Raw genomic sequence first — 13,778 nt, 5'->3', positions numbered from 1 at the left:
TTTAAAGCTGGATCCGCCCCTGGTTGAACCATTCAAGACTTCTTATCCATCGAGATGCGAAAATCGCGCAAAACATTTTCACATTTTCAAAATGATTTACAGAAGGAACAGGTTCACTCGAAATTGAAAAGGCTGACACTCCACGGAATATGAAGATCGCTTTGTAGATTACTGATTTTATAGTCCAGTCCCTTAAATTCTTACTCAAATACGAAGCTTTGAAGAACAGGGCGCAGACCGTTCCAAGTTCGAAAATTTAAAAAGGAATCAGTTACTGGAATTAAAAGAAATCCACACCCCAAATAAACAGAAACCTATAGATTTTTAGTGACACCTTTTTTGTAAATAGTTGCGATTCATTGTAACGGTGATGGAATGATCGATTTCAGTTGATTTCAAGCTCTGTATTCAGATGTTTTCTTCGTTGATAAGTTCGAGTTTTGTAACTAATGCAACGGCTTTTTACCAAGAACGACAGTCCTGCGGAAAAAATGTTAACAGAACTTTTATGTTTGAAGTTGAACGGATTATTTAAAGTTATTTTTTATACGTGACGTGCGATTTTTGCCTTAAAAATTATCAAATATTAGAAAGGTAAACTCTTCACAATCACCAAGTTTTTATGTAGAATTACAGAATTAAGCACAGGGATTTCCATTAGCACACATTGTTCAGTATCTAAGGCCTTAGCTTTACTTTGGGAATATTAATCTTGGTGGGGTGTTAGACGAACATTTGCGCGCCCATATTGTGCAGCTGCGGCGGTTAGAAATAGGTGATGGTTGCCAGCAGGGGATTTTCTAAAGTAATTTTATTTTGCCACCATGAACCCATATGCCTCACTGTTGCCACCTAGAAATGTGGATTAAATGGGTAGAAGTTCAATAGTGGAGTAAATTTTGTGTATTTTTCGATTGTTGGGGTTTGGTAACGTTAATTTTTTGCTCGCTGGACCGATTTTCTTCTTGATAGTTGCGTTAAATTCTCGTTGAAAGTACCATATGTTTTAGAACACACTATCTTGCTGTTGTATTGAGGGTTTTGATCGATAATCTCGTGGATGATTAGAATTCCGTTTGCGTCATTAAGTATTTGGATTATTCTACAGTTTTATATCCACATGACTTTGGTTGTTGATCGTTTTTGTCCTGGTTTGGGTTTTTAAATTTGATTTTTTTAAGTATGAACAACTCAATGGTTGAGGATTGTCTATTTTGCTTCATATGTATTTTATAATTGCTTTAAAATTATTGTGATTTTTCTCAAATTGTCGTTAAAACTCCCATAAGAAGCTGGAGCTTTTTCTTCAACTTTAGCATCCAAAATATATTTAAAATAAGCCTTAATTAAGCAATACGCAAAGCCTCCTACATATAAAAATCTTTTGCGAACGTTGACCAAGTTGTACATATTTTTTGAAAATTTCTAAAATTGCTAAAAATGTTCTGTAAATTAGTACTGGTTTTTTTTCCGAGAATTTTGTTTTTTTTTAAGTACTTTTTATTGCTTAAACAGATCATTTCACGGCGGCAACACTGGCGGTCATCTTGAAACCGTTGATAGTTCGCACGAAAATCGGCAATGTAGGCACCAGCTTTGTGTCGGTTTTGTATCTCTGTCTCTCGCATTATTAAGTCGGTTGTCTTGGTGGTTCGTTCGTGTCCGTTCGGTGTCGAAGAAGGCCGATAGAGCGTAAGATGGCGCATAGGATCTTTTAATAAGCGTCGACCACATGGGTCGTACGCAACGTGGTTTGTGAACGGTGTTCTAATTTTGATATCATTTTCCTGTGCGATTTAGTTTCTTCTCGGTGCATTTTAGTACTTCATGCGATCATTGCGGATTTATTGCGCCCACTTTATGTTAACGTTTCAACTTTGGCCGGTTTTCCGAAGTGAAACGGTCGGGAATGTGCCTATATTTGGGAACATCTGACAATTTTTGTCATGTTGCGGCTGTGACTGTGATTAAAATGTGAATTTTTTCGTTGTTTTCGGGTTAATTCCACCAATTTGGTGAAGCACTTTCGGTAATGCACGTGTTTCTGGCCCAGATAACCGTTTAAGGGGTCTGCGCTTTGATGCATCGTCACTGCTCTAAGAATAGCCTACTCTAGTACCAGATACGATACCATGGATGACGATACGTGGACGGTGGTCAGCACGAAGGGTATTGAATTTACTCCTACTAAAATACCATCCATATGTCTCGAATTTCAGTCTGCTCCGTCTGATCTCCTTGATGATCGGCGGTTTTTTCTTTTTAGAAAGTTGCCTTGTGACCTTGTCGCATACATTCATTCTCATTTCATTCACACCTTTTTCATATCGCCAACTTTAACCACATTCAGTTCTTTCACATCCACTAGACTAGCCCAGTCTTGTTCATTTGAACGGCGTGCACATTACAATATGTCCTGATTATAATGCCAGTTCCAGCTGGTAATGCATTATGTATTACCGACTATTTTCACTTACATTCAGTACGGCAGTCTGCCCAGACTGATTTTTCGATTCCTCTTTATCTCGTTGAGAACCGCAAGTTCTTGCCAAGGTACCATATGGTGACAGTTGGTTCTCCAATTGTCACAGTTTTTTGCAGATTATTCCCATTTGCATTAAATTCCCTCCCTCTAGTTTGTCGATGCCATTATTTCTCACTGTCACAGCGACATTAAATCTAGCCAATAATCTGGCAGCAAGTATTTGTCAAGTCATCCATTCTCGTTCTATCTCTGTCGTATCCATTATCTGGACTCAGTTCGCCTGGGCCAATCAGCGGCTCTATTCGAACATGTTTAACTGCACTTTATATAATATGCCAGACGGAGGTCAGCAGTCATCAGCGATTGTGGTGAAATTCGAAAAACAACTGCGGTTTCACTGATTTAAAGCAATAAATATTTTATCACTTATTTGCCAGTTGGGTTCAGTAAATAAGTCGGTTGTTTGGTAAATTTTACTGGATCAAATAAAATCCCATTTGATGTAGCACCTAGAGCTGAATGAGTTTGCCTGCCCAAGTGACTTCCTAAACATATTCCCGTTATAATTATACTCTCTTTTGTCAATTTGGGATACTTGATTCAGTGCCAACTGGTCGCTTGCAGCAGCAAAAGATAGCGTATTTTATTCGTTGCGGCATTTGACTAATTTTAACTGTTCCCTAAACAGTTGTAGGATTTTCTAATGGCTGGTTTTCTTCTCTCGTAGGAAAATCGAAGCATTTCCGTAATAAGCAAATTCAAAATGGAAAGGCTCATGCTGCACCGGCGCCACCAGCTGCACCAGTGCAAGTACCTGTGCCACAGCCGCCTAAGTCCAATAATAAGTCGAGTAAGACGAAAGATATTAACTTGAAGGGAGCCAACAAAGAAGGCACCGATATGGATGCATTTAACGAGAACAATGACCAACTGCACCTAGCAGAAGTTAATTCTGATGCGAAAACCGACAATGGCAGTAATGTTAACTTATCCAACGATAAACTTCAGAAGTTCAAATCTGAGAAGGAAGCAGAAAAAGTGCCACCGACGGCCGTGAAAACCGATCAGATTATCGATTTGGTAAATGCCAATCCAATTCAACAGACTGGGCCACCAAAAGTTGTGCCCAAACCATCAGTCGAAACGGATGAGAAAGAATTTCGCCCATGTCTCCAAAATGAGAAAGATGCAAATGAAAATGTCACAATCAAGGTGGAGTCACAAGTCTCCCAAAATGCTCCTTTGAGCGCCCCTGCCACTGCACCCGCACCAGCACCTGCTCCAGTAGCTGCCCCTGTCCCAGCCGGTTTATTTAGTTCCGTCGGAACGCAACAATTAAATAAGCCTAGTGGGTTATTAGCTACGTCAAAACCGTCTGCTAACAAAGTCTTCGATGTTACTAGCATTATCAAGGATGTACCTAAGCCGCCAATGATTTTCCCGATTGGCGACAAAAAGGACGAAGCTCGTTTGTCAGCAATCAGGACGGCTGACGGTGGGCGAGGCGCTACTATCAATCCGATGATTGACAATTACGGCTCGCTGAAGACTGATTCTTCTTCATTGATTCCAAAAATTGTCTATAAGCCAGGTAACTATCCGCGTTATTGTTCTGTTGTTTAGCTCTGTGATTTGGAATGATAATTTTGATTATAAATTAGATAAAACTAGTTATCGGTAACGGTGTTTTGTTCAATTCTAGGGCAATGGGCTCCAAATCATCTTGATGGCCTCAAGGTGTACGATCGGGAATTTTTGTGGTCCATAAAAAGTCTTCCTGCCAGCAATGTAAAGCCCGACGACCTCCCCGATTATATTCTCTCCGACGAACGGAATGTAATATTCTCAGCATTATTCTGTTACGTATTTATTAATAAGCAATTGCTATTACAGCGTCAGATCGATAGTCGTCTTTCGATGCCGAGTCGTTCGGATCACATGCCGTCATTCAACAATTATGTGGGAAAGTCCGGCTCTCAAAGAGGGGTGAGTTCCATCTAAGATTCATCTGAAAATCTACTGACCATTATTTGCCTGATATGATGATTTCCTTTAATAAAACGATGAAAGTAGTGAACTGAACCTAACTGATGTTCAAATAAATCTGATTAGCCGAACTAAGTCTTAATTCGCCGGGTGTGTCACACGGCCTGTTCTAGTTGCTTAATGGTTTTTTTCTATTTCAGACTGTGAACAAGCGCGGTAGTCAGTCTGGAAAAATGGGAAGCAGAGGCGGAGATAAAATCGGGATGGGGGGCAAACCTGGACCGAAAGTATCAATATCGCTTCGTGGCGATGTAAAACTGAACCAATCTGAAAACGCCTGGAAACCCACTAGGCTCAATAAGGGCAAGTATTTATCTATCTAATTTTCAGCAGCATCTAAAAAAAATGTTTTTCTATAGTTGGCGATGCCACGAGTGAGGAGGACATTAAAACGACGGCTTTAATGAAGAAGTTCCGTTCTATATTGAACAAACTCACACCACAGAGGTTTGCTACTCTAGTGAGACAAGTGACTGAGCTGGACATTGATACTAAAGACCGAATGAAGGGCGTAATTAATTTAACATTTGAGAAAGCTGTTGATGAACCCAATTTTGCGCGCTCGTACGCAATGCTGTGCAGCGAGATCCAGAACATGCATGTATGATATTTTTGTTACGACCCGCTGAGGCAATTATTCTAAAATTATTTCTAATTCAGGTGGTTTCCGATCAGAAGGCCGTTGTCTTTCGGGGTGTGCTGATCAATCGGTGTCAACTTGAGTTTGAAAAACATACCATCGATGAGAAAATCAGAAATGCAAAGGTGGAGGAAATCGATCAGACCACCGACTTAGTAAGTATTTGAAACCAGCAGCATTGAAAAAATTGGCACTAGGCCATAGTTCACTTGTAATTAATTGACGTTAACTTTCGTAGGAGAAAAAGAAGGAACTCGAATTCGAACTTGAGGAGTATGACAGGCGACTTCGTATGAAATCAGTCGGAACCATGCGTTTTATTGGTGCGTATTTTAACGACTTTAGTGTAAATTGGTATTAATCGCACTTTTGTTTCTTTCAGGGGAGCTATTTAAGCAAAGTATGTTAACGGTTAACATTATGAGACGTTGCTTGGAAAGTCTTCTGTCACATAAAAGTGAAGAAAGCTTAGAGTGCCTTTGCAAGCTGCTGTCCACAATCGGCAAGGAGCTGGAAGCATCCTCATGCTCGCTCATCGACATAATTAACGAGATGAAAAAAATCGCTGATGGCAAACGGCAACAGATCAGCAGCAGAATACGTTTTATGCTGCAAGATGTGATTGAGTTGAGAGATTCGAAATGGGTATGTGTCGATGTTATTTTACAGCGCTAAGAAAGTGTTTAATTATGTTTTAAAAATTGCAGGTTCCAAGGAGAGGAGACACCAATCCAAAAACTATCGACCAGATTCAAAGAGAAGCTGAAAAGGAGCAAATGAACATCCAGGTGATTAATAACTCGAATCCGCCACGCAGAGACGATCGTGGTGGAAGCATGAGAAGCGATAGAGGCGGCAACAGATCGAAAATGTCTGATGAAGGCTGGAGTTCGGTGACGAAGGGTAATCGATCGTTTACGATTCAGCCGTCCAAAATGAGAGCGCCCAAGCTGGTGAGTGTTGAAAGAAAATACATGTACAGTACAGCCAATATGCATGAATAAGTCAACAGTACAGTTTTACTTATGACTGAACTGTGTTAATTACATGCCAGATAAATTTGGTTGGATTCGCTAACACCATAAGGCAAATGCCGATGAATGGAGTTTGATAGTAACCTTCCGACAGTGTAATGTAATTTAATGTAATATTTAAGATGATTGTTTTCAATCACGTGCTTATCGGCGATTAATTTTGCTTACAGTCTACTGATGAACGGCTGGGATCTAGCCATATGTTTGGCGCCTTTGTTAAGGGTGCCGGTTCGTCAACGGGGTCTCAATTCAATTCCAACTTTGGAGGTAATAGATACGACGTGTTGCAACACAACACCGATTGGATGGACAAACAGTCTTTACGTAAGTATTTTCAGTTAGTTCCGTTACTCAGTTTGTGCTTAAATAAATGTATTGAAACTGAATGACTTTACAGAATCGAGAAACAAAGACCCATACCCAGGCTCCAAAGGGTCCAGTATGGAGAGAAACACCTACAAAGGGGTGTACGAGGGCAGAGGCTCGCAACAGCGCGACTCTAACATTCCCGTATGGGGTATGGGACCTCCAAATCCAGCGCCTCCTGTTGCGGCCTCTGCGGCCCCGCAACCCGCTCCAGCAGCGCCACTGGCACCAGCTCCAGTAATTACCCTTGAAGTAGACGAGGAATTCTTCCGGGAACATCTAAAGGTTGCCATAGATGAAGCTCTCTCCGTCTCTTGCACATCACTCGAATTCTATGAAGATGTAAAACGGCATTGTCTTCCAAAGGATTATCCCAATGTGATTTACCAATGGTAAGACAACAGCATATTCCTCGACCTTAATCTCAATCCCAAATGCATATAAATATTGTCAACAATTTGGCTCCTACTTGACCAAGTTGTGTTACTTATATGCAATAGAATGGAAAGGGTGGATTCGCTAACACCATGAGGTTGCGTACCAATGAATGGCGTTTGATAGTAGCCTCCCTACAAAACCTACATATCGTGGGTTTAAAAGTGACCAACTCCAATGCTGCCGTATTTGTTTGGTGACCAAGTAATTGGGAAAAAAATATATTTTTTTTAATGACAAATTTCCGGGCGGAATTTCTGACCTACACGGATAGAGGCGCATTTTTCGGTCATAGTTAAACGTTCAAGTCTTACCCTCGAACTTTGTTACAGTTATAACTACACTTTGGAGATATCTCTGGCCTGCAGAATGAAAACTGGCGAACTTATGGCAACTCTGATCAGTGCTGGGAAAATGACTCTCGAGGACTTTTTTAAAGGGTTTGGAGAACTGCTAGGATTATGGGAAGATTTGATCATTGATGTACCACAAATTTGGCAATATTTGGCTGAGGATCTAGGTAAGAGGCTTCCGTATGTTTTTAAGAGGTTACCTGGCGAATACTACCAGTTTTTTGAATTCATTTGCACTTGAAACGCAGATTGGCAGACGCCCATTTCGTAAGTTCTAACAATAACGCTAATTTTTGTTGCAGTTTGCTTGGTTCTGCGCGAAGTATTGACAATCCAGTCTCTTAAGAAGCTTCTTGAGATTTTAATTGAAAGGAATGTGTCAATAAAGCTGTTGAAACCTTTGTTTGCGTTAGTGGTGAAGGAGAAGGGGCCAAACTTCCTTCACAAGATTTTCCTACAATCGGGACTCAAGTTGTCCGACTTTATGCAGGAGTCTGATGTGGGGCCTTTTGTTCAACAGAACGTAAGTGTTTAGTTCGATGGATCGCATACGGATAAATATTAAGAGAAGTACCGACCTCAGTCTTAACACATTTAAGTTTTATTGAACCGGTGTTTCCACATATTATGTTTTATACGTCAATCATGTTTGCGTTACGGATTGATTTCTAACGATATTTCAATTATGTTTCAGAATCTGGAGTTCCTTATTGGCGGTGGTGCGCCAGTGGGGGAAAGTATTATATCAAGCGACGCCATCAAGAACAAATTAGCGGAATTCTTCCAGAGAAAGGCGTCATTTGATGAGATTGTTAACTGGATATCGGTTAGTATTAATATCCTTTAAATCTTGTGCACTGTAGGCTGCTAACTATCTTTCATTCGCAATTAAAATGTTGATTGTCTTCAGGCAAATGTTGGCGATCACGTAAAAGACTTTGAATTCACCCGAGCCTTAGCAGGTGCTATTTTTGAAGACTCGATACCAAAAAATAAGCTGCAACCCGAGGTGCTGACCGGTCACGGAAAACTGTTGCAGAAATACGTCGATAACGATACCACTTACGAGCTGCAGTGTTTATACGTTTTACAATCGTTAGTCCACAAGTTGGAGCATCCATCAGGTATAACAAGACGGTCGGCAATTGGTATCACTGGCTTGACACTTTGTGTTAATTGTTTCAGGTCTTTTGTTGTCTATATGTGATAAATTGTACGAGGATTCGACTTTCTGTCAGGAGAGTTTTATCGCTTGGGAGAAGAGCACAGATCCCGCTGAACAGGAAGGAAAAGGTTAGCTTTTTAAAAATTTAATTTGGGGTTCATTCAACGGTGGGAAATCTAATATATCAAAGTTATAGTTATCGTGATGTTCATGGAACGTTTGATCTCTTCTAGGCGTTGCATTGAAGCAACTAACGTCGTTCTTTACAAGACTGAAGGAAAACGAAGAGGACGATGATTCCTCCTCACATTCCGAAGACGCTTAACAGTTCTATCAAGTGATTGTGAGGAATCCCAAAGACTTAAAAAATTATAGTGAACCAGTGAACTTTTCCAAGTCAGTGGGTGAACTTTAGCACTTGGGTGGGGACGACTAAATTGCAGAAAAATAGTCGTACTCGTGTATCTACTCTTTTTTAAATTAAAACCGAAGTGGATGTTCGAGTGGGGGGAGTGGTTGTGGATTTGTGTATATATGAACTTTTTAATCCGTATAAATTAATTAAATATGCATGTAATTTGAAGAAACTATAAGTTACATGTGTTTTTAATTTTTTCAACTCTTGGAGATTAGGCTCAGTGGTTTCAGCCACGTACACTTTTACAGTACATTTTACGTACACAATTACGTATTTATTAATAATTATATTTTGTATTCATATATATGTATATTTTATTCTGATTAGATACATTTTTGAGTGGTCGTGCTTTACTAATAACAGTGGGCTCTATTAAAAAAGCACGACCCTTTGAAAATGTTTCTACTGCGGAGCTGTCTGCTGAGCCCCTCAGGGTTAAAATGTTTAGACTGTACATTTTATTTTGTGTTAATATTTTGTTATTTTATTGTTAAGTTGTATATTAATATATAATTATCTGTATAGTAAATTGCACAGAACAATAGGTAATCAAATTGTAAAGAAAAAAGAACGCCGACGATCTATTGTAACTAGTCACAGTTGTAATTTTTTGACTGGTATTGTACATACGGACTAAAAATAACAAAAAAAACCCCTGTATTTATAAAAACATACCTTTTCCACCAATGCAACACATGATTAATTGAACTAATACAACATGGTTGAATTATTCATATTTTGCATGCCACAGTTTTATTAATACAGGGCCAATTCCATTGCTGCATATATAAACACATTATTTTGAGGGTTGGTTGGTAAAATACGAACTTTTTTTATGTAAATCCTGAAACATGCAGAATGTGTTTATTTTTTCTTTATCTTAATTTGTGTTTATAAAAGTGATTACATAAAAAGATGCCACCAATGTATTTTGTGTTATTTCGAACTGTTTGACGTGGAAAAGTCTTTCTGCCATTGAGTGAATTCAGTTGGAATGTTGTTCGGGCCCATCATTTGGCATGCAAACCGTTAAGAATCTTCGGCTTCTGGTCATTAAGTTAAACACAATTTTTGCGTTGAAAGGGGATTTACGCGTCCCACAAAAAGAGGCAACCTAGAAGATCTGAATCTAGCAGTAAATCCAAAAATAGCAAAAAATTGATGGTGTAACTGCATAGCTGAAACGAAGTAATAAAAACTAGAGATAAAAAGGGAATAAACCCCGATTACATGCAAAGCCAATTTATTGTTGCAATACATTTTTAGTACATAATTCAAGTGCAGTTATTGTATGGGTATTTCAGCCACTCGGCCCTGGAGCAGGAGCGTTTCTTTCTGATAAATTAAGCTGATTATAAAGGGACGGTCTGCACAAAAAGTGGAAAAATCCAGAGCACATCCATACAGTCCGCTACCTGGAACGACGACAATGTCTAGAAATAATTTAATTATTAATTAAAACACGTTGCAATCAGTTTATTTATTAAAAAAAAATTGCTTATAATTGAAGAATGGAAAAAACGATTTCAACTTATCCAGTAGCTCATAGTGGTTTGGCTACAGTGGCAATAAACAGAGGAAGAGTTGGATTGTTGGCGGACTCTGCACCAATGGAGACTTGGAGAAGAGCAATAAAGGGATGATCAGCTTGAAAGTTGAAAGTTGGATTCGGAAGTGGAATTGCGGCCAATCCGAAGACTATTCCTGGAAAAAAACATATGTGAGGAAACGGGGCATGTTTGGGACAATATTGGACAATTAAGCGAATAAATTGAGTCTAAAGTTGTTTCGAAGATTAAGGAGACAGATAATATTTAGAATCAGGAAACATTTACTGCTCTCGGCGGGAAAGGAAGAAAACCGAGCGTTGAGCTCACAATTTCTCGACAATGTCATTCAAAACCTGAAGAAAGCTTTTTTTCCGAAACTGCAAACCAGTTTGAGTGGCGTTGACCGTTTAGCCCTCACTTTGCTTGTCCAAATTTCGTTCAATTTCCTGAGATTTGTAGCCAAAAAAACTCCAATAATCACACTTGCTTGGGCAACTTTCTTCTCTACACAGTGGAGTGCTCAACATTTCTGAAGTATTTCTAGTTTCGGAGACAATTTTTTTAAGTGTTTTTTATTTGTGGCTGCTTTTTTAAACACTCGGCGCAAGGAGTTTGCAAAATTTGGCAATTGAAACTACGCCAATTTGATAAAGAATGAAGTATGTTTTTCGTTCAGAAGATGGTGAGGTGCAAAAAAAAATTAAGAATAACCCGAATATATTTTTCTTCGCAGAAAGTTTCCTCAGCAGGGCGTGTGATTTGGACAAAATTCAAACCAAACGGGGCCATTTTGTTGCAGAGAAAATTCCGCAGCTGAGCTATGCGGCAAAAAGGATTGAAACCTTAAAAATTAAATTAATTAAAACATTAAACTCTATCACGATATAAGCTGGTGTTAGAAATAAATTAAATCAAACGCTTTTAATTTAATAATGCGTATATATATTTGAAGAATCGCCCCTGGAGAGTCTGCTAATGTAACACAAGTGAATTTAATGTAGAAAGCATCCTTAAAGTATCTAGATTTAGTCTAGTTTGGAATTATTTCAAGTTAAATGCTGCACCATAAAAAAGAACAAGCCTCTTCTGACGGGTGAGTAGAAACAAAAAAGGGTGGTCAGCAGTAAAAACCCGCGGCTCATCGAACACGCGAGGAGCTCCGCAGCGCGCCTTGAACATAATCGCTGCAATAAATAAACATTATTCAACTTCATAAACAATAACTGCGTTAGCAAATTGCCTAGATCATGCATTAGAATTACAGCACCATCTTTCAACCGTATTGATCATTGAAAAATTCATAACTTGCGTTCCTGTCAAACAAGCACCAATCAGAATTTTGCCATTGCCATGGAAACGAATACTACGATCTGATTTGCTGAGCAATTAAAGTTGAAATTTGTGCCGGGAAAATTTGAAAGTTCGCAAAACACACCGAGGCAGAAAATATACATGTCGACTTAGGCTTTGGGGTTGAGAATTCGGCCATAAAACAATGGAGTTCCATCGAAATAGATGCGGGCTTCACGCTCTTCATCCACAATGGAGCCTCGAGACTTCAGCAGCACTAAAAACGGATGATCAGCAATGAATTCGCCTGGCGCTTGCGGAAGTTGGATGCTCATCACTTCAATGAGCATTCCTGAAAAATATGCGGGTTCAGCTCGCTTGGTAATTATTCATTTTACATGCGCACATTTAAGCTAACGATTCAAGCGCTTCATATAGTGTTTCGTGTACAAGTGGACACAAACTTCTCGTTGGAAATAAAACGACATTCACTAGTAGTGTTTATACATATAATTCACATACATTGATTATGCCGGTATTTTAGTCACTCGACCATGGAACAAAACCGTTCGTTTCTGATAAGTTAAGATGATTAAGAAGGGATGATCTGCATAAAAAGTCTTGGGTTGAGGGCGAAAGCCTGGTCCTACGGAACCTCGGGCGAAGAGCATCGCTAGAAGATGATTTAGTGAACATCAAAACATCGCTCATGTTCAAAATCACTTGTTTTTGGCTCGAAGCAAGCGGACATAAACTTAACAGTGATTAGACAAACACAAATCTACATGAAGAACTAAAACGTAAGCAAAACTATCTAACATTCACAGTTTAAACATTCCTAATAGGGTAGAGTTAAATATTAAACTTGGTCTTTCAGCAAAAACTCACTAGTTTACATAAGCCTTATCATATACGTTTAAGGTTGCTTCAGGGGGAAAAGCTACCCCGAAAAGGACTCGTGAAACACATAGTCTTCTACACATAGCTGATATGGTATATCTACGTAAAAAAGCACACTAACTATAACTGAAATTAACATTTTTGCAGAGTTTAGCGACTGAAAAGATCGGCAGTAGCCAATTTGCACAGGAACAAAATATTCGAAAAATCGACTTTAACAGAAGAATATACAGAAAGAGTCTACCGAAAAGTTCCCGACTCTATAAACTCGTGGTCCAGAGTGGGTGCAAAGTTTGATTTCTAGGGAAAACAATTAAACCAATGTAAATCGGCATTTATTTGCTGATTTCGCAGGCTTTAAACCGGAAATAAATGGCGATCTGCATCAGAAACTCGAAAAGTGTGCACGTTAATGATGCCAGATGCATAAAAAGTGTTTTATTAAAGCGCATTGTTCCAGTAGGAAAATGTAGTAAAAGTAGAAAAGTTGTGTTTAAATGTAGCAATTTAAGTCCGTGTTTTGGGAATTTCGCGTAAATTTATCACAAAATCCGCTTAATGTTGCCTCGGTTGGAAAAAGCCCCCAAAAATTATAGGTTCGCGAGATTATGAAAACATCAGTTTGAAATGCAACAGTTTATTGGCCATCTACACAAAGCTGATATGGAATACGTAAAAAAGCGCAGCAATAATAACTAAAATTCACATTTTTGTAGAGCTTAGCGGTTGAAAACATCGACACTAGCCATTCTGCCCAGGAACAGAATATTCGAAAAATCATTTTTTTCAACGCACTTCAGGAAGAATATACAGGGATGGTCTACCGTAAAGTTCTGGACTGGGACTTTCGTAATCCTTCTAGATTTGGTGCGAAGTCTCATTCCTAGGGAACAAACTAAATCAATGCAAATCGACATTTATTTGTGGATTTCACCACGTTTAAACCAGAAAAAACAGCGATATTCCTCAGAAAGGCGAAATTTTTGCACTTTAATGCGACCAGATGCATAAGAATTATTTTTTCTCAAAAAACTTTGCCCATTACTTTCAAACTTCACAGTCAGGGGCGGATCCAGCTTTAAATTCAGGGGGGGGG

General features: G+C 39.0%; 2 protein-coding genes across 14 annotated transcripts in view; one reads left to right on the top strand and one right to left on the bottom strand.

Annotated features, from left to right (window-relative positions):
• Positions 1-9,867, top strand: part of LOC109538573 (eukaryotic translation initiation factor 4 gamma 3) — a 27,620-nt gene extending 17,753 nt beyond the window's left edge. For all 4 annotated transcript variants that reach the window (XM_019905842.2, XM_019905841.2, XM_019905840.2 and 1 more), the window contains exons 10-26: positions 3,213-4,076; positions 4,188-4,321; positions 4,379-4,471; positions 4,672-4,834; positions 4,891-5,132; positions 5,192-5,326; positions 5,410-5,494; positions 5,554-5,816; positions 5,879-6,124; positions 6,376-6,529; positions 6,603-6,963; positions 7,339-7,526; positions 7,662-7,882; positions 8,054-8,185; positions 8,270-8,483; positions 8,545-8,652; positions 8,758-9,867. In XM_019905842.2, coding sequence (XP_019761401.2) covers positions 3,213-4,076; positions 4,188-4,321; positions 4,379-4,471; positions 4,672-4,834; positions 4,891-5,132; positions 5,192-5,326; positions 5,410-5,494; positions 5,554-5,816; positions 5,879-6,124; positions 6,376-6,529; positions 6,603-6,963; positions 7,339-7,526; positions 7,662-7,882; positions 8,054-8,185; positions 8,270-8,483; positions 8,545-8,652; positions 8,758-8,849 — 3,695 coding nt within the window. In that variant the 3' untranslated portion in view covers positions 8,850-9,867. The remainder of the gene's footprint in view (positions 1-3,212; positions 4,077-4,187; positions 4,322-4,378; positions 4,472-4,671; positions 4,835-4,890; positions 5,133-5,191; positions 5,327-5,409; positions 5,495-5,553; positions 5,817-5,878; positions 6,125-6,375; positions 6,530-6,602; positions 6,964-7,338; positions 7,527-7,661; positions 7,883-8,053; positions 8,186-8,269; positions 8,484-8,544; positions 8,653-8,757) is intronic.
• A 301-nt stretch (positions 9,868-10,168) lies between these two features.
• Positions 10,169-13,778, bottom strand: part of LOC109538576 (antichymotrypsin-2) — a 21,224-nt gene continuing 17,614 nt past the window's right edge. For 3 of the 10 annotated variants that reach the window (XM_048664561.1, XM_048664559.1, XM_048664558.1), the window contains exon 4: positions 11,418-12,134. In XM_048664561.1, coding sequence (XP_048520518.1) covers positions 11,953-12,134 — 182 coding nt within the window. In that variant the 3' untranslated portion in view covers positions 11,418-11,952. Of the gene's footprint in view, positions 10,376-10,403; positions 10,647-11,417; positions 12,135-12,277; positions 12,456-13,303; positions 13,566-13,778 lie in introns of those variants that run through there. The other 7 variants (XM_019905848.2, XM_019905847.2, XM_019905860.2 and 4 more) reach the window with 7 other exon arrangements.

The sequence above is a fragment of the Dendroctonus ponderosae genome, unplaced genomic scaffold, assembly GCF_020466585.1.
Source record: "Dendroctonus ponderosae isolate FM_Combo_2020 unplaced genomic scaffold, Dpon_F_20191213v2 Dpon_F_20191213_3, whole genome shotgun sequence".
Classification (NCBI taxonomy): domain Eukaryota; kingdom Metazoa; phylum Arthropoda; class Insecta; order Coleoptera; family Curculionidae; genus Dendroctonus; species Dendroctonus ponderosae.
This window is presented reverse-complemented; position numbering and strand designations above follow the sequence as displayed.